The 23,730-nt window shown below is 36.1% G+C and overlaps 4 protein-coding genes and 1 pseudogene across 6 annotated transcripts; 3 read left to right on the plus strand and 2 right to left on the minus strand.

Annotated features, from left to right (window-relative positions):
* The first annotated feature begins 1,985 nt into the window (after nt 1–1,985).
* LOC106431689 (uncharacterized protein DDB_G0283357-like) lies at nt 1,986–6,705 on the plus strand. The gene is made up of 10 exons (XM_048773985.1): nt 1,986–2,488; nt 2,881–2,957; nt 3,278–4,612; nt 4,709–4,972; nt 5,069–5,332; nt 5,429–5,692; nt 5,789–5,872; nt 6,037–6,123; nt 6,226–6,312; nt 6,652–6,705. The coding sequence occupies exons 1-10, from the start codon at nt 2,461–2,463 to the stop codon at nt 6,703–6,705; spliced, it is 2,544 nt and encodes an 847-aa protein (XP_048629942.1). The 5' UTR covers nt 1,986–2,460.
* A 670-nt stretch (nt 6,706–7,375) lies between these two features.
* On the minus strand, nt 7,376–9,155 carry LOC106431676 (BAG family molecular chaperone regulator 2-like). Its single transcript, XM_013872486.3, has 4 exons — nt 8,757–9,155; nt 8,391–8,647; nt 8,160–8,306; nt 7,376–7,950 (listed from the first exon to the last, which is right to left on the minus strand). Exons 1-4 carry the CDS (start codon nt 8,983–8,985, stop codon nt 7,642–7,644), a joined length of 942 nt encoding a protein of 313 aa, XP_013727940.1. The 5' UTR covers nt 8,986–9,155; the 3' UTR covers nt 7,376–7,641.
* A 2,167-nt stretch (nt 9,156–11,322) lies between these two features.
* On the plus strand, nt 11,323–23,310 carry LOC106431704 (probable transcriptional regulator SLK2). Of its 3 annotated transcripts, XM_048773988.1 has the most exons (10): nt 11,323–11,497; nt 11,808–12,664; nt 12,746–12,877; nt 13,321–13,369; nt 13,456–13,496; nt 21,473–21,715; nt 21,782–21,882; nt 22,011–22,104; nt 22,185–22,254; nt 22,332–23,310. In XM_048773988.1, exons 2-10 carry the CDS (start codon nt 11,837–11,839, stop codon nt 23,048–23,050), a joined length of 2,277 nt encoding a protein of 758 aa, XP_048629945.1. In that variant the 5' UTR covers nt 11,323–11,497; nt 11,808–11,836; the 3' UTR covers nt 23,051–23,310. The 3 variants fall into 3 exon arrangements, with proteins under 3 accessions (XP_048629945.1, XP_048629944.1, XP_013727972.2); XM_048773987.1 differs by lacking the exons at nt 21,473–21,715; nt 21,782–21,882 and adding an exon at nt 13,806–13,906 and having other exon boundaries at nt 13,456–13,739; XM_013872518.3 differs by lacking the exons at nt 21,473–21,715; nt 21,782–21,882; nt 22,011–22,104; nt 22,185–22,254; nt 22,332–23,310 and adding exons at nt 13,806–13,906; nt 13,972–14,065; nt 14,146–14,215; nt 14,293–15,300 and having other exon boundaries at nt 13,456–13,739.
* On the plus strand, nt 15,452–18,613 carry LOC106431705 (annotated as a pseudogene).
* Nucleotides 19,147–20,328, minus strand: LOC125602233 (heat stress transcription factor B-2a-like). Its single transcript, XM_048773989.1, has 2 exons — nt 19,978–20,328; nt 19,147–19,877 (listed from the first exon to the last, which is right to left on the minus strand). The coding sequence occupies exons 1-2, from the start codon at nt 20,221–20,223 to the stop codon at nt 19,332–19,334; spliced, it is 792 nt and encodes a 263-aa protein (XP_048629946.1). The 5' UTR covers nt 20,224–20,328; the 3' UTR covers nt 19,147–19,331.
* Nucleotides 23,311–23,730: the final 420 nt, after the last annotated feature.

A 23,730-nucleotide genomic window follows, 5' to 3' on the forward strand; every position in this document is an offset into this window, starting at 1 on the left:
AGTTATAATCTAAATAATTTTCTTCTCAAAATGTAGTTTATTCGAATCTATCGACTGGTTTGAAACAAAAATATTATTTATTTTTATTATGTAACAATTTTGATAAATACCTTTGTTCAGCAAAGAATAAAAATTTCTTACAAAAACTCGTCCAACTCAAATACGCATACAGGTATGTACATATAATATATTCACCCATGCATGTATTTCTCATATTTTAATTGTTTAATTTGTAGATACATCATTTGGGGAGATTACAGTAATGACAGCAAATGATTCCTCTGAAGCAGTATATCCAGGCTTAGAGGTCAATGCAACAACATTGATATTGTAATCAACGATTATGATATCCCTGGTTTGAATGGTTTGCAACTTAAAAAGAAGATTAAAGAAGAATTTGGAAATCTACCTGTTATTGGTAAGGGTTTTCCATCCCACTTATCGAACGTTAATTATTTTTTTTTCATATCAACAAGTTATTATATATATAATGATATTTTTTTAAGAAAATAGCTGATAATTAGAAATATAACTTTTTACTGTCCCCATTGCTTAGTTTTTAACCTTTTACTGATTTGCTTTGCACGGGCTAACATGTTTGGTTATAGACTCTGTTTCTTTTCACCCCATTTTTAATCAATTTACGGAAACACACAAAAATAACGTCTATTTAAAATTAGTCATATAGACATCCCTATAATAATAATAAAAGAAGCATTGCGCGATGACAACCAGAGCTTGACAAATTATCAGTAAAATTTGAAGCAAAAATCAAAATGTGATATTCGTAAAAAATGAAACAAATCACAAATATTATTTTCTGAAAAAGTGGATATCCGATCCGATTTGTATATTTATAGATATATAATGTACTGTATATACAAACTACTATTATATCTATACATATTTTATGATATAATTTGATTAATTTTTATTTTAAATTGTTTTTTCAAATTTCTTTTGTTTATTGCATATCTAATTTAATTTTATATTGAGTCAAATGTTAACATATGAGTTTTCTTATTAGGCTTGTTAATATTGAATTTTGCTCACAATTTATGTTAAAAATGTTAATATGATATTATTATTTTATTTAATTGATATTTTAAAAAAATTTATTTAATTTTAATGTTATATTTTATTTTTTTATTTAAAATATATATATATAATTAACGGATTGAATCGTATAATCCGCAACTATTTAAAAAAACTCCGGATATCAAGAATTTTTGGATCGAAACGAATCACAAATGTAAATATTCATTTGGGACGGATCGAATCATGAATAATGCAAATTTTTCGGATATCCACCCCTTATCCAGGCCTAATGACAAGGCAACAAGATAACCATTGCTTGTAATTATTTTAGGTGATTAATATAATTGTATGTCCCTCAATAGAAAGAGATGATATGATGTTGACAAAGAAACAAAAGAAATTTTACTTGTGACTGTTTTTGAGATATATTATTAAATTTCATTGCTCAAAATTACCTGTATTTTTTTTGATAAATATTTTCCAAATCTTTGCTCAATAAAAAATAATATATATATAAAGATATATATATATATATATATATATTAAAAATCTAAAATGAGAAGTATTCATTTCCTATTTAAAAGGGACCTGTTTTTAGAAAATATATAGGGACTACTATAAAATGAGAAAATAAATCAAAATCTTCTTTATATGTATATATGTAACACTTAATGACAGCTAAGGTAAACCAATACTATCCTTTTAAATATGACATATATATAATATATATAAACATAACAATGCAATAAGAAAATCTTGCAAAGAAAAACTAATTATCAAAGATCACAGGTCAGTGTTGATAAGAAGAAGAAAACAACACTATAAGCCACTAATTGATATGCAATATCTTAAACATCGTCGTTGGTTAATTTGTTCTTAAATTGTTTTTCTTATAGTCTCAGTTGATGATGCTAACAAGCTCCTTTCCGACTTTTGTCTGTGTTTGATTGATTTCTACAGTGATTTCAGCAAACATGGAAAATGAAATTGAGCAAGAAAGGTTATCCTGTGGAGCACCGTGCTTCGTAAGAAAACCGATCAAACCAAACGATCCCAACAACATGTGGAAGCATGCTCTAGACCGCAGAATTAACGGTAAATTCATATCAATCAATGACGCATATGATAGGAACAATAATAACAATCTCATTGTTACTCCTTCCTGTAGTCTTCTTACTATATGATTCAAGATATGTTTTGTTATCTATCTATATATTACATGTGATGTAACTTACATGTGAAAACTATACAGATGGTTCAATCCAGGACGATACAGATGGTTCAATCCAGGACGATACAGATGGTTCAGAGAAAATCCAGGAGAAAACTTCAAGTAGCGATCCATGTGATGGAGATTCTTCATTAAAGAAGACTAAAAGGGTTACGATCAAATGGACGTCAGCCCTTGAAAATGAATTTTTCATGGCCATTGAACACATTGGCCTTCATAGTAAGTACTTAAAGTTTTAAGCTTATATTTACACGTTAGATTTGTTTTCATTATTAGTTGTGTTCACTGAATCTACTATCGTATGGAAATAATAATAGTTTTATGTATTGATAAACTACATTTCAGATAGTGAATAATGACCACAAATTTTCTTCTTTTTTTTGAATGAAAATGACCACAAATTTTCACTTACACAGTTATATTTTTAATTTATTTTATTAGTTTATAAAGATAATAATAATAAGATTGTTGCCCGTAAAGTTAAAATGAAATTTATATCGTTATACTCAACTGTAAACAAAACTCTCGTTTTCTAATTGCATTTTCAAAGTATCTGGAGGTTTATGTACTAATGTTCTGTCTTTTGCTTCGTGTTTGATATAATTTTGAAGAGGCCACGCCTAAGAGGATTTTAAAATTCATGGACCAGAAATCCCTGACGAGAGCACACATAGCCAGCAAACTACAGGTTCGATCATCTATCAAACTGCTTTTAGAACCATATGCCATTTAATCGTAGTTCACAGCACAACAAATCAAAATGCTAATATTGCTGAATCAAATATCATACATAAAGAAGTAGATATAGCGGGGTTAACTTTGTTTAACGTATATTCAAGGTATAACAAACCCTAATATGCTTCATTTTTACTACTGTCCCCGACTCTGAATAGTATACACCATCACAATACATCAATAGTAGATTCAATGGACGCTGTCTGATGATATAACTAGATTTTTGTAATCAAATCCTAATTTTATAATACTGCAACTGTTGACACTACACAGAAGTACCGACGAAACTTGAAAAGAGATGAAGATCAAAGAATGAAGGACAGAATAGCTATGCACTCAACATTTTCATCAGCAGATGGCTACATCAACCCACAACACTCTTACAACTACAACACAAGGCTAGGCAACAACAATCTTTTCAATGTCCAACCTGGCTATGGTCTCGGTCAAACTAGCTTCATGGGGAACAACAATGCTGGTTTACATGACTCTCTCAACTGTATGAACCGTAGACCCACCTATGATTTGAGCCAAACCGGATCCAAGTTGCTTCCCATGAGAGGCAATCTTGGGTTTCAAAACGGTATGCTGCCTGTAAAAGAGGAATGGAGAAGCATTCCCGGAACATCTCAAGCTCCTAGGTTTGGACAATATGGTACAACAAGCAATGCTTTGGGTATGAACTATAATCCTACTACTGGTACTATGGGCAGTAATAATTACGTTGGGATCAGAGGAGATGAAAATGGAGATTTGGTTGGACTTGGTGGATTAAGAGTTAATGGTAATGGTAATGGCTCTTTCAGTGGAGCAAGGGTTCATGGTACTGGTAGTGGCTCTCTTCAAGGAATGAGCGTTTATGGTAATGGTCATGGGTCGTCTCTTGGTGGAAGAGGAGTTCATGGTACTGGTAATGGCTCTCTTGAACGAATGAGAGTTCCTGGTAATGGTCATGGTACTGGTAATGGCTCTCTAGGTGGAATAAGAGTTCATGGTACTGGTAATGGCTCTCTTGAAAGAATAAGAGTTCCTGGTAATGGTCATGTTACTGGTAATGGTCATGGTACTGGTAATGGCTCTCTTGGTGGAATAAGAATCCATGGTAATAATAATGGAATAAGAATTCATGATACTAGTAATGGCTATGGCTCTTTTGGTGGAGTAAAAGTTCATGGTACTGGTAATAGTAATTTCTCTCCTGATGGAATCATAGTTCATGGTAATAGTAACAGTAATGACTCTCTTGGTGGAATAAGAGTTCATGGTACTGACTCTGTTGGTGGGATAAGAGTTCATGGTACTGATGCTGGCTCTGTAGTTGGAGGAAATGTTCATGGTACTAGTAATGGTAATGGTTCTCTTGGTGTAAATTTTGGCATGAACTGTAACTTCAATAACAACAACATGAGTAACCATGGAAGTTCAACTCCAATGTTTCCTTCTGAATTGTCATCGTTCTTTGGTAATAAGGATCAGTCACAAAACAACTTGATTGCTCAAACTGGTGGTGTGATCCCTGCACTAGAGAAACCCAAAATGTTTAGTGATCACCATGACATCAACGAGGTTTTTTCTGATACAAATAACTCTCAGTTTCATCAGAATCAGGTAGAATGATTAATAACTGATGTCATTTTAGCTTTCCTTTTACTTATCTGAAGGTAATGTTTTGATTCATATATATCTGTTCATGATTTTGAGCAGCATCAAGGTAACCTGGCTGGTGTAAATGTTGGCATGAACTGGAACTTCAATAACAACAACATGAGTAACCATGGAAGTTCAACTCCAACGGTTCCTTCTGCATTGTCATCGTTCTTTGGTAATAAGGATCAGTCACAAAACAACTTGATTTCTCAAACTGGTGGTGTGATCCCTGCACTAGAGAAACCCAAAATGTTTAGTGATCACCATGACATCAACGAGGTTTTTTCTGATACAAATAACTCTCAGTTTCATCAGAATCAGGTAGAATGATTAATAACTGATGTCATTTTAGCTTTCCTTTTACTTATCTGAAGGCAATGTTTTGATTCATATATATCTGTTCATGATTTTGAGCAGCATCAAGGTAACCTGGCTGGTGTAAATGTTGGCATGAACTGGAACTTCAATAACAACGACATGAGTAACCATGGAAGTTCAACTCCAACGGTTCCTTCTGCATTGTCATCGTTCTTTGGTAATAAGGATCAGTCACAAAACAACTTGATTTCTCAAACTGGTGGTGTGATCCCTGCACTAGAGAAACCCAAAATGTTTAGTGATCACCATGACATCAACGAGGTTTTTTCTGATACAAATAACTCTCAGTTTCATCAGAATCAGGTAGAATGATTAATAACTGATGTCATTTTAGCTTTCCTTTTACTTATCTGAAGGCAATGTTTTGATTCATATATATATGTTCATGATTTTGAGCAGCATCAAGGTAACCTGGCTGCTGTAAATGTTGGCATGAACTGGAACTCCAATAACAACAACATGAGTAACCATGGAAGTTCAACTCCAATGTTTCCTTCTGCATTGTCATCGTTCTTTGGTAATAAGGATCAGTCACAAAACAACTTGGTTTCTCAAACTGGTGGTGTGATCCCTGCACTAGAGAAACCAAAAATATTTAGTGATCACCATGACATCAACGAGGTTTTTTCTGATACAAATAACTCTCAGTTTCATCAGAATCAGGTAGAATGATTAATAACTGATATGATTTTAGCTTTCCTTTTACTTATCTTAAGGCAATGTTTTGATTCATATATATATGTGCATGATTTTGAGCAGCATCAAGGTAACCTGACTGGTGTAAATGTTGAGGCGCCTACTGCTTATCCTCTTGAAGACATTAGCAGTTGGAGTTTCAATGACGTAAGTCATATTTATGTTACTCTTTTTTTTGTTTATATTTTATTTACTTTTTATCTTTTTCTTATTTTTTACCTTAACTTTATTTACCTTTCGGTTGTGTGTATGTGCATCTATATGATTGAACATGTACTAACCATATAGAACAATGAATTATTTGTTTTAAGGGTACCAATAATGAAGAGATGTTGGACACTCTCGTTGCTAATCTGGAGATGTATTTGCCTACTCAGGACATGAACATTACAAATCAGGTAAACCTGGTTTATATCACTACGAGATCCTTTGTGTATGTGTGTCTATTATGGATTGAACGTTTCTTAACAATATACACACAATGAATGATTTGATTGAAGGGTAATAATCATGAAGAAATGTTTAACTCTCTTGCTGCTAATCCGGAGATGCACTTTCCTACTCAGGACATGAACATTACAAATCAGGCAAGTCTTGTTTCTATTGCTGAAAGATTCTTTTTGACCTTAGATTGCTTTCATGTAAAAAGACGTGACAAATCATTGATATTTGAAAACTGATTGCATAGGAACATGGTAGTTTTGACCTAATTATTTTGATAGTCTTACTCGAACTTTACACTCTGCAAGAAAAACACGTTATATTTGTGAAAATATTGTGACGAAATGTATTTTTCCAGTTTTCCATTTATACACGTCTTTATCTATTATATTATATTAAATTTACGAAATGTTATATTTGAATTACAGTACACCCAACTTCTTATATCAAATTTATTTACTGTTGTGTGTTTGTATATTTTATAGGATTGTGACGATGAAGACTTCATGGACTATTTGATCGATCCTGACATGAATTGAAAAAGCTCTTTCAGTTTCGCTGACTTGAAAATTTACATTAAGCATTTATAAACAAGTTCGGCCTGGTGCTTTCAATGCTGGGACTATTTGATTATTTATTTTATTCAAAACTGGGACTATTTGGTTATTTATTTTATATGTTTAATTGGTTGTATTGAAGAACTATGAATATTTCATATATAACTTTCCTATAAAAATATTTGTTTTTATGAAGCTTAGTGCTAAACAAGTCTTCCATATTTTTTTCTCAACAATATACATTATGCGTTTTGAACTCGGGCCGGGTAATGAAACATCTTTACATCAACGATGCTACCAGCTAAAAGCTAGACTACATATATGACCAAGTCTTAGAGTTATTTAGAGATAGACTTGGGTTATATATTAACTGAAATATGATTGATTACTAGTAAATAAAATTTCTGTTATATTGCAATGTATTATAGTTTATTATTACGACTGTTTGGAAGTTTATGGTTTGTTTCAACGGTTTGTCCCTATCTATTTAACATAGATTGTCTTGTCATGGACCGTTTCGCATTTGAACTGTCGCTGTTACAAGTTACAACACCACCACATTTACTACTTAGTGTGGCAACTCATAAACATATAGTTCAACACTTGCTTGAATTGTTTTGAGATTCTCAAAAAAAGTTATGAGTTGAGGAACTACATGAATATATCTATTGTAGATTTGTTATTTAAAGAAGAAAATTAGAACATTCTCACGCGACGCGATTAACTTAGGTCTCATTATTGGTTGAAGCTATCCTTAAGGCTATAAGCCTACGACACACGACACAATTAAACCTAAATGTTCAACCACAAAAACATGCACAATTAGAAAGAACAAAAACCCACATATATTACAAAATCTGAAAATATATAATATCTAATATTATCGTGTAAGGCACAGTATATGTATGTATACATATACTAATCAAATAATACCCATTTGAATTTTGGATGGAGCGGTTTAACCGTTTTAGCCTCGGCCGCATAGGTGGCATTGGAATCAAACGTTTCCCATCTCGTCGTTATGATAACCGGAGGACCTGGCGATAAGGCCGTGCATTTTCTCGACGTTTCCTCCTCAACTGTCACCACATCTCGTTCCTTGTGTTGTGGTTGTATATGCGGTTTTAGCTGCGGTTGTGTTTGAGGTTTCAGTTGCGTTTGTGGTTGCATTGAGTTCTTGATCTTCAATGCGTCCAGTGCCTCAACGTACTTCTGTAATCTTTCCTCCTTACATAACATTTATTCGAATCAAGAAAAAGAAAATTGATTATCAGCTGCACAAATAATACTTCACCACATAGTCACACATTTTAGACAAACGTAATATATTAAAAATATAAAACTATATAAATCATATAATAATATCTTGTTATAAATACCAATTTTTCTTTAAACCAAGAAGCTCTATGCTTAGATCCATAGTAATTAACAAGTACCTGCATCTTCTTCTTCAGTTTAATATCTCCATCGACTAGAATCGCATCGAGCTTCACCAACTGATTCATCAACATCTCTAGCAGATTCTCCAGATTCTTCTCTTCAACTTTCACTCCTTTACCAATCACTGCATCAAACGCCGACAGCTAAAATCCAAAAAATAAAATTCAATTTCAATTTACGAGATATTAATTAATTAGTATTGCGGGAAATTTGAAATTCAGTTATACTTTCCCGGCGAGTCTATCGGCTTGGAAGCTAATGTCGGATATTGATTTATTGGCTTTCTCTTTAGCGACAAGTTTACTCATCTCAAGGAAACGTTTCTCCTGAGAAATTGGATCTTCTTTGAGAACCAGTCTCGAACCATCTTTGACACCACAAAGATCAAGAAAGATTTTTGAATCTCTTTCTTTGTCTTTGTATAGAATCTTCATGTCTTCATGATGAACTCCTGTCTTAAAAGACAATCTCTTCTTTAATTCCCCTGTTAAAAATTCAACAACAAATCAAATAAAAAAAACAAGAATATTAATGATAATAATAAGGGCCCCTAATAATAATGATAATTTGGAAAAAAGTTTTTGTTTTGTTACCGAAAGTAGATTGAGAGTTGATACTGATCTCGTGATGGACCGACCCGTATTTGACCCGAACACGGATGACATGTGGTACGTTGGAGCTATAATCTGTTCGTCTCTGTACAACCATTCCACCAGGTCGGAGCTCCCATTCACCGTCGCCGGCGGCGGTTGTTCCAATTGTCATTTTCATCATTTTTGTGTGTTTCTGATCGGAAATTCCAAAGTCTAAAGACTTTTTCATAAACAAAAAAAAACACTAAAGAGAGAGAGAGGGAAGAAAGAGAAGAGTGAAATGATGAGATGAACACGATCAAGAAGAAGAAAGAAGTGTATTAAAGAAGAAGTAAAAAAATGTAAAAAAAAAAAATATTTGTTTTGGTCAAATAAGTAAGGAACTATCTGAACAAAACGGAAGCAAATATACTTTATGTTTTAATAATTTAATTTTATATGCTTCTGGACAGGAACTCATGGAGGAAAAGATGTAAAAATCACAAAAGCATTAAAAAATTGTACAAAAACAAAAAGTGAATAATGTGATTGTTGGTGGTTATGTCTCATTATCAGTCATCACAGAAACATACATAAATGAATATATTGATGACACATACAATATATGTTGCAACCCCACATATTTATTTACTGAATAACAAGTATAACGAAACTAATGTCCCCAACACGTATATTTATTTTTCATCTCTGATAAGTCGTGTTCAACATTTTTGAAGTACAGGTAATCTATTGAAACAACTGAAACAGTAACTTCTATTACACGTCATCGCTCAGCTCCGACAAACTCTGTAACCTTTAACGTCTATCTTGCAGATCCACATTGTCTCAAACTTTCGTCGGTGACGGTGCGTTGTGTCCTCTCGCCAAGGTCCATGGCAGAACAAACACACACGCGAGCTTTTCTTTGATCTCTCCTAGACAAGACACTGTTGTAGAATAGATACTTGGGTTAAGAGTTTGAGGACACCCTCATTGAGAGTTACCTCAATATGTTTCTAGACAATAAACAAATTAAAAAAATTACAACAAAAAAAAGAAATAGAAAGCAGAAAAGTGGGATGGGACAATTTGCTGTATAACCATAACAAAGAAAAAATGAAGAATATAGCTATACTTTGAAAAATGTGTCATTATGTCACATAAATAGACATCCCAGTCCTTTACGGTGAGTGAACGTGTGTATATCACATACTATAATCATATACTATTCTATTTATATTTTCGATACAGAATAGATTATTTTAACCATATATGTTGTAATACATAATAATTTGATCTATTAGTATTATCTATTTATAGGGTTCAATGCAGTTTAAGTAGTAAATAATATAAAAGAACATATTTATAGAGAGGAATGATGTTTAGTGTATATTAAATTACATAAAATAATATATTTGACTGATATTGTATATTGTTTATCTATTCTATGTTTCTAAATAGTTTGGAATACAACAAAATTATGTCTTATTTGAAAACAAAATATGACTATACTATATATGTTTCTATGATAGTATAGATTTAAAGTCGTGTTTATGGAATATTGTAAAAAAAATATAAAATATATGTTTGTTTTGAAAGTTTTAAAACATAATATGTGTAGAAAAAATTCTATGATTTTATCATGTTAAATTCAAAGTTTAATAATTGTTCTAACCAAAATTAAAAATCAATTAAAAGTAGAAAGGGAAAACATATTTGTAAGAATAAAAAAAAGTGTTGTCAAGGGTAATATAGCAATTATTATACAAATATCATAGCCTAAGTTCTCTTATGGTTATATGTTTAATTTGATGATCTGTTATAGACATGAATCCCAATTTCCCAAGTGGGATTGATATCTCATTTTAGATATTCAAAAAATAAACAATTTGAAAAACTTATCACACATGTCAATTTATAATTGAGTTAGCTTTCTTTTTTTGTTTAGAAATTAACCATAATATTAACTTGTTAAAAATAATAATATTCTATATGATTAAATACTCCCAAAATTTAACCAAATAACCAAGTTTTATTAATGTTGTATATGATATGACTTGTTCAAGAACATGAGTCTTTTTAACTGTTGGAGTTGTTATCACTTCCCCGTGGTTAATGATGGGCCTAAAGTGAAGATTGGGTTATTGAGAAATGGGTTTCATGGGCTTCGCTCATTAAAGAAACTGTAAAAGGCCAGGGCTTCATTTAATATAATATTTTTAAATCGTTGCGTCTATAAAAATTTGAAAGCAAAAAAAAAGTGGATATTTGTCGTAGCCCACTCATTTACAGCTGCAATCATTGGCACTCGGCATAGTAACCTACCATACATGCATCGTAGAAGATCACACCCCTTAATCCAACGGTCCAGAACAAAACTACCTTTATAGATCACGCGGTCATAATCCACCACGCGATCATAAGATCCAAAGGCTACCAATCCATCAAGCGATACTTGTTACCACACACTCTACACGTGTCAGTATCATCCAACAGGTAGTAAAAAAGTACATGTGACGGTCACCGGCTCGTCCGGTCAAGTTTGGACTCTCTGCGATTCTGTATATAACCTGAAGAGCCTGTCTCCAGCTTTTCTTTTCCTCTCCTCCCTCTTACAAAATCTCCAGCTTGAAAATATCTGTTTCTCGATTCGGTTTCGGTTTTAAGGTTTTTGAATCTTCTTCTCTCTAGTCTGTGTAGTGATTTGACTTTGGTCTTATGCTCTGAATCGAAAGGCTTCCAACTTCACAGTCCTCGTCTTGGTATGTTTCGTTTCTTCTCTGCTTCCTCTAAGGTTTGGTTTTTGTGTTCTGTAATGAAGTTTTTTTAAAAATTAGGGGTTTTTAATTTCAGTTTGAGGTTATTGCGACAAGTTATTGTTAGATTATGTTTCTCTATGTGTGCCTTAAAATTAGGGTTTTGATTTTAGTTTCTGTGTTTGGATTTGGATTTGGATTTTAAGGGTTTTTATTACAGAGTTTGAGTTTAATGTCTGGTTCTTTCTCTTGTCGGAACACAAGATTCGATTTTTTTTTTGTTAATGTTCTTGATTAAAAATGCGATCTTTTGTAGATATATACATTAAAGGTGGGACCTTTGTGATGGCTGGTGGTGGATTGACTCCATCGTCTTCAGCCTCAGGGATCTTCTTTCAAGGAGGAGGAGACGACGAATCACAAGGCGGAGGCGGAGGAGGCTTCATGAACTCTCACTTCACTTCCTCTTACGGCAACTCATCTAACCCTGGATGTGGTGGTGGACCCGGCTACCACAATCCCGCTATGATGAGCGTCTCAACCCCTGGAGCTAGCTCCATGTTGACAGACGCCAACTCAGGAGGAGGAGGAGGGATCTCTGGTGGCGGTCCGCATCTGCAGCGCAGCGCCAGCATCAATAACGAGTCTTACATGCGTTTACCCGCGTCGCCGTTGTCATTCTCCTCTTCCTCGGTCGCCGACGGGTCCACCGTCGTGCAGCGGCCGCCCCCTCCTCACCACGATCCCAGAGGTGGCTCCAGCGCCACGTCGATCCCCACGTCCCGCCGCGCGTCCGAGACGTTCTTTCAGGACCCGGGGCAAGCGAGGAAGAAGCCTCGGGTGGATTCGAAGCAGGACGACGCTCTCCAGCAGCAGATTCTGCGCCAGTGGCTTCAGAGGCAGGAGCTGCTGCATCAGCAGCAGCAAGGGCAGAACCCGCAGCTGCAGCTTTTGCTTCAGCAGCAGAAGATGAGGCAGCAGCAGCAGTATCTCCAGTCCTTGCCGCCGCTGCAGCGGATTCAGCTTCAGCAGCAGCAGCAGGTTCAGCAGCAGCAGCAACAGTTACAACAGCAGCAGATGCAGCAACAACAAGGTGCGCCACGGGGTTATGAGAACAGCGTCTGCGCTCGGAGATTGATGCAGTACCTGTATCATCAGCGGCAAAGGCCTTCTGTAAGTATGCTTTGCTTGTCTATGTGTATACTTGTGAATAAGCTCTTTTGACTGATACCACTTGGTGGTTTTTTTTTGTAGGAGGGGAGTATTGGTTATTGGAGGAAGTTTGTGAACGAGTACTTCTCACCTCGTGCTAAGAAGAGATGGTGTCTCTCTCATTATGACAACGTGGGACATAACACACTTGGTGTTTCTCCTCAGGCTGCAACGGTTTGTCTTCTTCCCACCTCCCTCTTCTTTTTTGATTTGTGCTTGTTTATACCACTTGTACATGATCATGGTTCTAAATCATTCTAAAGCAGTTTAAATCGATCTAAATTAGTATAGATCCGTTAAATTAAGTAATAATGTTAGTATAAATTCACAATTTTGTATATTTTGTTTTGTATATGTACATATGATTGATATGACTCATACCAGTTTAAATCATTATAAGTCGGTTTAAACCGTTCTAAAGCTGTTTAAATGGATCTAAATTAGTATATATCTGTTAAACTAAGTTAAAATGTCAGTAAATCCTCAAATATGTCTATTTTTGTCTTGTTTTGTATATCTAATTCTGATAATTCATCAGAATAATATATACATAAAAATAAAAAAATATTTTTCTTGAACATTGTACCTGATAATAGTATTTTTTCGCTATTTTGCAGGATGAGTGGCAGTGTGATCTTTGTGGTTCTAAATCAGGAAGAGGATTTGGTAAGTTTCCAGAGTTAGCAACCAACATTGTTTATAAAACATCTTCTTCTCTTAATAAGTTTTTCTCTCTTATGTGTATTCTGCAGAAGCAACTTTTGATGTGTTGCCAAGGCTTAACGAGATCAAGTTCGCAAGCGGTGTCATTGACGAGCTTCTCTACCTGAGCGTGCCGTCTGAACGCAGGTTTCCTTCTGGAATCATGGTGTTGGAATACGCAAAGGCGGTTCAGGAGAGTGTGTATGAACACATCCGTGTGGTCCGTGAAGGCCATCTGAGAATCATATTCTCCCAAGAGCTTAAGATTCTCTCGTGGGAGTTTTGTACTCGTCGACATGAAGAGCTGCTTCCTCGTCGCCTTGTAGCCCCACAGGTAAACATTTGGAACTCTTGGCTTATAACAAGGCTCGTCCTGAGATATGTTTTGTCTTCTTTTCAGGTGAACCAGTTGCTTCAGGTTGCAGAGAAGTGTCAGAGCACAATTGATCAGAGTGGACCAGATGGGATCCATCAGCAGGACTTGCAAGCAAATAGCAACATGTGAGTCAGTTTAATTAATCAAATCCAATTCTACAAGATAGTTAAAATGTTTGTTTGCTCTCTAGGGTCATGGCTGCTGGACGTCAGCTAGCTAAAAGCTTGGAGTCACATTCACTCAATGACTTGGGCTTCTCCAAACGCTATGTTCGGTGTCTGCAGGTATCTATCTGTCTGTTTACTTTCTATTTATAGTAATTTCCTAATTTATATGCATCATCCTCATGGTTTCTTTTAAACAGATCTCTGAGGTTGTAAGCAGCATGAAAGACATGATTGACTTCTGCCGTGACCAAAAAGTTGGTCCAATAGGTAAGTTTTTGAATCATCAATAAGCATTTTATGTTTCTCTTTCTTTATGGTTATGTGAAGCTTGTGTACATGTGCAGAGGCGTTGAAGAGCTATCCATATAGAATGAGGACAGGGAAGATGCAGATGCAGGAGATGGAGCAAGTAGCTAATGCTGCTCAAGGGCTTCCACCTGATAGGAGCAGTCTCAACAAGCTAATGGCCTTGCGCAATAACAACAATATGAACGGTCAGGGATCTGCACAAGCCGCCGCATTTGCTCTTACCAACTACCAGACCATGCTAATGAAACAGAATCAGGAGCAAACCAACGGCGCGCTCCAGCAAGAATCATCAAGAAACATGAGCCCATCACCGAGCTATCAAGGGGCTGGTTCTTTGTTGGGTGGTGTTTCTTCACATATGTCTCCTCAGAGGCAAATGCCAAGCTCAAGTTATAATAGCTCACCTCATCAGCAATACCAACAACAACAACCTTCGTGTAGTGGCAGTAACCAAGCGCTGGAACAACAGATTCACCAAATATGGCAACAGATGGCAAACAGCAACGGAGGCTCCGGGCAGCAGCAACAACAGCAGCAGTCACTCTCTGGTCAGAACATGGGAAGAAACAGAACAGACTATGTTCCCACAGCGGAGACGCCAAGCACATCCAACAGGTTCAGAGGCATGAAAGGGTTAGACCATGGGCAAAACCAGGAGGATATGGTTTCTTCCAACGCATCACTCAGCTTTGAGAATAACGGGTTCTTTGGCAGTGAGGTTGATGAAAGCATGGGGTATCCTTGGAAGGCATGAGGAGAGTTGGTAGTTTAGTCTTTATAAATGTTTGTCTTTTTGTAAAGAACTGAGTACTAAAGACACTAGAGACCATCTTTAGGTATGTGAATCTCATGAGGAGGCTTCATCAGTGTTGAACTTGTTCACCTGGTGGTGTTACTGAACTTTAGAGGAAAGCTTCTGTTTTTATGAGGTTATTGGAAAATGTTGACTAAATTCTGGAAAAGAAGAATGTTGTTCTTCAAGAACTCATCCCCCATTAATCAAATATTGTACTTTTTTATATTAAAAAATGTTTAATTTCTTACTTCTTTTGCCTCAGTTTATTCAAAGCTGAGAATCAAAACACCTCTGCGATTAATTGAGAAAAAAAATAAATATATATCTTAGATTCAAAAAATAAAAAGTAATGTAAAACCTAAAACTATATTGCTGTTCTTTATCAAAAAAAAAAAAAAACATATTGCTGTTTTTGCTTGTACTAAACCTATATCTTAGATCTGCATTGATGTTTTTGCTAGTACTAAACTGACCATATTCTTAAGTCATTGAAAGACAAAAACAAACCTAACTATATATTTGATCAAAAAGAAAAAAAAACTAATTCTATATATAAAAACAAAGACTGATATAAAGATCTAAATTAATATCCGAAATAAATATCTAAAACATAAATAATTATTTTAATACTTTTTATGTTTATTTGATAATCTGAATCCGAAATATCATTAACCAAACTCAGAATAAATTTATATCAAACATAGTTACGACATAGACTAGAATCTGATTAACAGAATCTGATTCAAACATATATAAAATCTAAACAGAGTTTAGAAGACCGAACCTGAAAAAAATCTTGCGAATTCAAAGCCTGATCACTAGTACTAGTACTAATGAAAAGCTCAACCCCCTGAGAGAAAACCGAACTTAATTGACACCGGTTCAATTCGGTTCGGTATAAAACCAAACCCAAAATAAAAACCGATCGGTTTAACTAAAACCCCTATTAGCTTCGCTTCCCCCACATTTTCCTGAACTGAAACTTTACACTTTGAGCTGAAAAATCACATCTTTACTACCAATCAGCAGGATCTTGTTTTAGACACTGGCAATGGCTTTCAGGCGAGCCTTATCCGTAAGGTCCACACTTACCTCTCTAAGGAAGCAGCTACCTTCTTACCATATCATCATTCGTGAGAATAACCATGCAGAAGACTCATTCACATCTCAAAGAAGTTACGATAGCTTCCTTCACCACCAGTTGCCTCTGGCCCCTACCTCTGGCGGCTCTGCTTTTGCGTTCTATAGATACATGTCGAGTGCGCACGGTGTTGGTTCGGAGAAGATTGGTGTGGTTTCTGATATCGCTGGAGTTATAACTGACTCCACGTTGCAAGATGGGTCTGCTCAATCTGCTGCTGTTGCTAATGCAGTTAGTGAAGTTGGGGTTGCAGCGAGTGACTCTTTCTTGCCTATCGCTGCTCTTCAGCATTGCATTGATATGGTTCATTCATTCACAGGCTTTGAGTGGTAATAGATGAAACAAATAAAAGACACCACAAAGTTATCGGTATGTGTGTGTCTCCCCCGTTTACTCCTTTGCAAATTAAAGACCATTTAGGATGATGCATCTAGTTTTATCTTTAGATTTATCTTTTCCATGTGGATATAGTTTCTGTATAGAGATTATAATATGTGAAATAAAATTTGACATACAAAAGGAAAAGCATATCTCAATGCACGTTTACTTATCTCTTTTTATGTCATTTATATCTGTTTTTTTTTGGTCTGTCGTATGCTGTATCCATCAGTAGTCTGTTCTATGATCATGCAGCTGATGAGGCCGCGGCTGGAGTCAATCCGAGAGGAAATGCAAAGCAAGGTACGTTTAGATTGTTATCACAGCCATACATCATGCTCTTCCTCCTCCTCACTTTTGCTACTCTGCTAAAGCTATTACACTGACTACATTCCTCCTTTGTTCAGGGAATGGATCATGTTACAATGGCAGAAGGTCAAAAAAAGATGAAGAATTTGTTTAAAGAGTAAGTAAGCTGCCTTTTTTAAATTTAAAACTAACTGATATAGCTCAATCCAAACCCGTAAACTTGTTTGTATTTACTAAAACTAGTGTTGTACCAGTTTTTGTTTTGTTTTGTTTGAGCATCATGTGACGTTGAGTATATTGATAAATATGTTCACATAACAATACACTCACTCTGTTTAATGATATACAGATATGGTGTCACTCCATTCACGCCAATGAAAGGGATGTTGATCCAGGGACCTCTATTCATCTCCTTTTTCCTTGCTGTAAGCACCTTTCAATCCTTTTAGCTGTGTTGTTTGATATACTGTTTTTTTTTGTCTTACTCAGTTTCTTTTCTTCCTCCAGATTCGAAATATGGCATAGAAGGTCCCTTCATTCCAAACCGGAGGTGCATTATGGTTTACCGATCTAACAGCTCCAGACAGCTTATACATCTTACCTGTTATAACAGCGTTGACGTTCTTGATAACCGTTGAGGTACATACACTTTCTTCTAACTTTTTAACAGTTTTGTCGTCTTCAACATTTGTAAGTAAGCATGCGGGATTCGGTTAGTTCGGTTCAACATAAATCTTACTAAATTATCCAGAAATAAAGTACGGTTCGGTTCAACATAAATCTTACTGAATTAACCGGAAATAAAGTATGGTTCGGTATTTGGTTAGTTCAGTTTTCGAGAATCATATGGAAATTTTTTATTTTGGTTTAGTTTTGTTAAAATTTCTTATAAGTCGGTTAGTTCAATTTGAAATTTGGTTAGTTCGCTTGGTTCAGTTCAGGTTTTGGTGTGGTTGGTTATAATATTTTTTTCAAGGAAAACTGATTGCCGAACAGAACCGAAAACCAAACCATTTAAAAAAACAACCTCCGAAGCGAACCAAACTAACCAAAAATTCGGGTTGGGTTGGGTTGGTTAGGTTCAAAATCCCAGCCCTATTTGTAAGACTTACTAACTTCAGATCAAATGTTTCACCTCCCAGTGTAATGCACAAGAAGGCATGGAAGGCAATCCAATGGCAGGCACTGTGAAAAACGTGTGTCGAGGTTTCGCTCTCCTCAGTCCCCATGACAATGAGTTTTCCTCAGGCTATATTTTGTTACTGGATCACATCAAACCTCTTCTCCCTCACTTATGGACTTGGTAAGTGAATGTTTTTAGCTAAGATTCATGATTGCAGCATAACACTTAACAATGTGGTGATGTGTTATAGTGATTAAGCGTCCTCGAGTGAAGAAGCTGTTAAAGATACCTGAGCTACCTCCACCTCCTCCAGGCCAGCAACCTTCCTTTGACCTGTTTGCAGCTCTCAAGAAAATGAAAGCCATGACACAGGACCGTACACAGAACGAGACACAATCACCTTCGCCAGTAGTAAACCCGAGGTTGTCGTCGTTGAGTCCTGTTAGTAAGAGGCTTAAGGCTTTGGAGAGCCAAGTTAAGGGAAGGAAGAAGAACAGTAGTAAGAAGAGATGATCCAAAATGATGCCGTTTTATTTATTTTTTGTTAGAGGGCTTAAGAAAAAGTAAAAAGAGATAACAAAAGCTTTTGATTCATAAATGTAGAGAATGAGAACAACTTATACTTCGTAGTTTGTCCTCATTTTGATGAAACTAATCTCGAGAGCCAGGTTATAAGTATTGTAGCCATCTATTAGTGACGTCTGTGTAACAATCAACATTTAAGTAATCAAGAACCCAATGTAGGTAATCTACTCGTCATATTACAATCGTTAACATGGTAAATTATTCTCCCTCTTTCAAAAATTATGTTTTGGAGTTACACATTAAAAGACATTAAAAATTCATTGCAAATGCATTATTTTATGATTAACTATTTCGATAAACAATATTAATTACTTCACATTTTATTAATTTATTATTACTACTACCTAATAAAAATGTAAAAAGTTTATCTTTTTAAACAACTTTTTTTAGAAAAACATAGATCTGAAAGGAGTACAATCTGTATAGGAACATGTCCTTAAGTTGTGAGAGTTGCAAGTTATACTGGTCTGACTAAATTAATTATCGAATATGGAGAATATACTTGTTCCAAATTCAAATTTCATCAATTTTTAGTTGTTTTGAGAAAAGAAAAAAAATAGTCAAAAAGAAAAAGTACAGAAAAATCTATTGAAAGAAGAAAACTGAAAAGAAGCATTTATAGTTCGAGAAGAAGTCAAGATTGATGAAACTTCTAGAAACCATATGTGACACGTGCTAACTGTCTGAAAGCTGTAATAATCATCTACTTCGCGTACACATCTTACAAACATAATCTGAGCCGTTAATTACAGACTCTCTGATTGGCTAGACTATAGTGCCTCAGCCACGGCGTCTCCTCCGCCGCCGTAGAAACCGTCTGCACATGATCTCCTTCGCTTCTGGTCCGTTTCAGTCCTATCGAAACACCAAACAGCCTCGGGCTCGCTTCTTCCTCAACCTCCATCATCTCGTGACTGCTACTAGCTCCGGCGTAGTTGGACATGAGTCCAAAGATGTTACCGTAGAGAGACTTCATCTGCGCAAGCTCACGGCTAAGCTGGATGTTCTCACTCCGAAGCCTCTCGTTCTCCTCCAACAGCTCGGTAGACAAACCACCGTTTCCGGTCGACGACGACGACGGAGACATGGCCTGTTCTTCACCTGAACTAGACGGGGACACAACCATTTTCGCCGTCTGAGCCGCGACAACTACTTGAGACCGCGGCGGAGAAACAGCTGCTTGAGGGGTTAGTTTCCGACGCTGGATGTCGCGGAGGAGACGTTTCTCTCCTCTCCTAAAGAACTCGTTAGAGAACTCCCACCGGTCCGGTACAACTTTCTTGAATCCCTGCAAAAAAAAATCAAACCAAACCAGGATTAAACCGGGAACCGAAGAACACATCACATATAGTCAAAAAAACGAAACCGAAGATAAATTAAAGACATACGTAAGTGTTGAGCTGGCGGACAAAGCTGGAGAAGTTGTTGTGTTTGAAGTGTTTCGGAAGCAAGTCCTTAGCGAAGTCTGTTTGGTTCCATACGACGAAGGAGGAACCATCTTCGTTCCATGATATAACGTCGTTGGTAGAAGGGTCTTCGACGAGGTTAAAAGTCTTGGTGAGAAACGGCGTCGGAGCAGTTCTCTGAGATTCATTGGTAGCCATCGTAGTATAACTGTTATCGCTCGGAGACATAGAGATTGTGAAAACAGAAGTTGTAAGAAAGCAATGATAATTAAAGAAACTAAAAAACAATGTGTGTGTAGAAGTCACGAAAGAAGAAGAATAAATAGTAAAATGAGCAGTTGACAAAAAAAAAAAAAAAAAAAAGTAAAATGAGCAATAGTTAAAGGGGAAGAAAGATCGAGAAGCTGCTTATTGTTTTTAATTAATGCTTCACGAAACTTCTTCTGCATGTGTTTATTCCCATTAGGGGTGGGCGTTCGGGTACCCATTCGGGTTCGGATCGGGTATTTCGGATTTTCGGGTATTTCGGTATAGAGGTGTAGAACCCGTTCGGGTATTTCTGTACTTCGGGTCGGGTTCGGGTATTTTAAGTTCGGTTTCGGTTATTTCGGATCGGGTTCGGATATTTAGATTTTGAAGAAAAAAAAATGAAAATTTTCATTTCTCAAATTTCTTGTATTTAAATATATAACTTTTCACTTAACTATTTTTTATTTTTAATAGATTGCATGGTTAATAGATTTGGACATAACATTTTCAAACTAAAAAGACATTAATTTGGTTATTGTTTTTAAATTTTGGATGTAACTTTTTGTTAATTGCTGAAATAAAAAGTTTGACATGCATTTTAAGCGAATAGCAAATCATCTTCTACGTAATTGTATGTATATCATATGAATTTAAAGTATGTGTAGTATCAATATAAATATTTTATATAAAATGAAAGATGTAAACTATAAATATAAGGTTAATTATCATATGTTCGGTTATTTTCGGATATCCATTCGGGTTCGGATATTACCCGTTCGGGTTCGGATATCCAATCTCTCCGAATTCAATACCCGTTCGGATATTTTGCTACTTCGGTTCGGATTTCGGTTCGGGTTTTTCGGATCGGGTTCGGGTGCCACTTCGGATTTCGGGTAAAATGCCCACCCCTAATTCCCATCATTTTCTGTGTGCCAAGTAGTGGTGGACCATTTGCTTTATCCTGTTTTCTTATTTTAAAAACTTAATTGCCAACTGGAATAGAAATGGCACGCGGAGTTTTACGATTTTAAGATTAAGGATTTATCAAAGCATCACCAGACGAAGGTAGAGCTCAAATCGATTTGGGGTTATCGTTACCGTTACAACCGGAACTGATCTAGCCACACTTTTGAAACCTTGTATTTTATACAGCGTCTTGCTTATATCATATTTTAGTGAACCATACCCAAATCGATGTCCTTAAACGATAATAGATAGCTACATAAAGTTCGCAAGCGGTGTCATTGACGAGCTTCTCTACCTAAGCGTCCCGTCTGAACGAAGGTTCCCTTCTGGAATCATGGTGTTGGAATACGCAAAGGCGGTTCAGGAGAGTGTGTATGAACACATCCGTGTGGTCCGTGAAGGCCATCTTAGAATCATATTCTCCCAAGAGCTTAAGATTCTCTCGTGGGAGTTTTGTACTCGTCGACATGAAGAGCTGCTTCCTCGTCGCCTTGTAGCCCCACAGGTAAACATTTGGAACTCTTTTATCTTAACAAGGCTCGTCCTGAGATGTGTGTTGTCTTCTTTTCAGGTGAACCAGTTGCTTCAGGTTGCAGAGAAGTGTCAGAGCACAATTGATCAGAGTGGACCAGATGGGATCCATCAGCAGGATCTGCAAGCAAATAGCAACATGTGAGTCAATGAATCTAATGAATCTAGACAACTTTTACCTTATTCCTCTTTGTTTCTTTTAATCAAATCCAATTTCATTATTTGTTGCATCTTCTACAAGATAATGAAAATGTTTATTTGCTCTCCAGGGTCATGGCTGCTGGACGTCAGCTAGCTAAAAGCTTGGAGTCACATTCACTCAATGACTTAGGCTTCTCCAAACGATATGTTCGGTGTTTACAGGTATCTATCTGTCTGTTTACTTTCTATTTATAGTAATTTCCTAATTTATATGCATCATCCTCATGGTTTCTTTTAAACAGATCTCTGAGGTTGTAAGCAGCATGAAAGACATGATTGACTTCTGCCGTGACCAAAAAGTTGGTCCAATAGGTAAGTTTTTGAATCATCAATAAGCATTTTATGTTTCTCTTTCTTTATGGTTATGTGAAGCTTGTGTACATGTGCAGAGGCGTTGAAGAGCTATCCATATAGAATGAGGACAGGGAAGATGCAGATGCAGGAGATGGAGCAAGTAGCTAATGCTGCTCAAGGGCTTCCACCTGATAGGAGCAGTCTCAACAAGCTAATGGCCTTGCGCAATAACAACAATATGAACGGTCAGGGATCTGCACAAGCCGCCGCATTTGCTCTTACCAACTACCAGACCATGCTAATGAAACAGAATCAGGAGCAAACCAACGGCGCGCTCCAGCAAGAATCATCAAGAAACATGAGCCCATCACCGAGCTATCAAGGGGCTGGTTCTTTGTTGGGTGGTGTTTCTTCACATATGTCTCCTCAGAGGCAAATGCCAAGCTCAAGTTATAATGGCTCACCTCATCAGCAATACCAACAACAACAACCTTCGTGTAGTGGCAGTAACCAAGCGCTGGAACAACAGATTCACCAAATATGGCAACAGATGGCAAACAGCAACGGAGGCTCCGGGCAGCAGCAACAACAGCAGCAGTCACTGTCTGGTCAGAACATGGGAAGAAATAGAACAGACTATGTTCCCACAGTGGAGACGCCAAGCACTTCCAACAGATTCAGAGGCATGAAAGGGTTAGACGAGGGGCAAAACCAGGAGGTTATGGTCTCTTCCAACGCATCACTCAGCTTTGAGAATAACGGGTTCTTTGGCAGTGAGGTTGATGAAAGCATGGGGTATCCTTGGAAGGCATGAGGAGAGTTGGTAGTTTAGTCTTTATAAATGTTTGTCTTTTTGTAAAGAACTGAGTACTAAAGACTAGAGACCATCTTTAGGTATGTGAATCTCATGAGGAGGTTTCATCAGTGTTGAACTTGTTCACCTGGTGGTGTTACTGAACTTTAGAGGAAAGCTTCTGTTTTTATGAGGTTATTGGAAAATGTTGACTAAATTCTGGAAAAGAAGAATGTTGTTCTTCAAGAACTCATCCCCATTAATCAAATATTGTACTTTTTAAAGTTAAAAAAATATTTATTTTCTTACTTTTTTGCCTCAGTTTATTCAAAGCTGAGAATCAAAACACCTCTGCTATTGAATTGAGAAAAAGATATTCAAGGTAAATGTATCTTAGATTCAAAAAGAAAAAGTAAATACAAAACCTAAAACTATATTGCTGTTCTTTATTAAAAAAAAAAACCATATTGCTGTTTTTGCTTGTACTAATAAACCTATATCTTAGATCTGCATTGCTGTTTTTGCTTGTACTAAACTGACCATATTCTTAAGTCATTAAAAGACAAAAACAAACCTAATACATATGCAAATACAAAGACTGATATAAAAGATCTAAATTAATATCCGAAATAAATATCTAAAACATAAATAAATAATTTTAATACTTTTTATGTTTATTTAATAATCTGAATCTGAAATAT

Source organism: Brassica napus, unplaced genomic scaffold, assembly GCF_020379485.1.
Source record: "Brassica napus cultivar Da-Ae unplaced genomic scaffold, Da-Ae ScsIHWf_2778;HRSCAF=3551, whole genome shotgun sequence".
Classification (NCBI taxonomy): Eukaryota; Viridiplantae; Streptophyta; class Magnoliopsida; order Brassicales; family Brassicaceae; genus Brassica; species Brassica napus.

Excerpts from the sequence above, each read along its gene's own strand:
- LOC106431689 (XM_048773985.1), top strand. The coding sequence starts at position 2,461 with ATGGCCATTGAACACATTGGCCTTCATA. Across the intron at positions 2,958-3,277 it reads ACATAGCCAGCAAACTACAG|AAGTACCGACGAAACTTGAA; the intron begins GTTCGATCATCT and ends GACACTACACAG. Across the intron at positions 6,313-6,651 it reads ACATGAACATTACAAATCAG|GATTGTGACGATGAAGACTT; the intron begins GCAAGTCTTGTT and ends TATATTTTATAG.
- LOC106431676 (XM_013872486.3), bottom strand. The coding sequence starts at position 8,985 with ATGAAAAAGTCTTTAGACTTTGGAATTTCCGATCAGAAACACACAAAA. Across the intron at positions 8,648-8,756 it reads CAACTCTCAATCTACTTTCG|GGGAATTAAAGAAGAGATTG; the intron begins GTAACAAAACAA and ends AATTTTTAACAG. Across the intron at positions 8,307-8,390 it reads CCGATAGACTCGCCGGGAAA|CTGTCGGCGTTTGATGCAGT; the intron begins GTATAACTGAAT and ends TTTGGATTTTAG.
- LOC106431704 (XM_048773987.1), top strand. The coding sequence starts at position 11,837 with ATGGCTGGTGGTGGATTGACTCCATCGTCTTCAGCCTCAGGGATCTTC. Across the intron at positions 12,665-12,745 it reads ATCAGCGGCAAAGGCCTTCT|GAGGGGAGTATTGGTTATTG; the intron begins GTAAGTATGCTT and ends TTTTTTTTGTAG. Across the intron at positions 13,740-13,805 it reads GTCGCCTTGTAGCCCCACAG|GTGAACCAGTTGCTTCAGGT; the intron begins GTAAACATTTGG and ends TCTTCTTTTCAG.
- LOC125602233 (XM_048773989.1), bottom strand. The coding sequence starts at position 20,223 with ATGTCTCCGAGCGATAACAGTTATACTACGATGGCTACCAATGAATCT. Across the intron at positions 19,878-19,977 it reads TCCGCCAGCTCAACACTTAC|GGATTCAAGAAAGTTGTACC; the intron begins GTATGTCTTTAA and ends TTTTTTTTGCAG.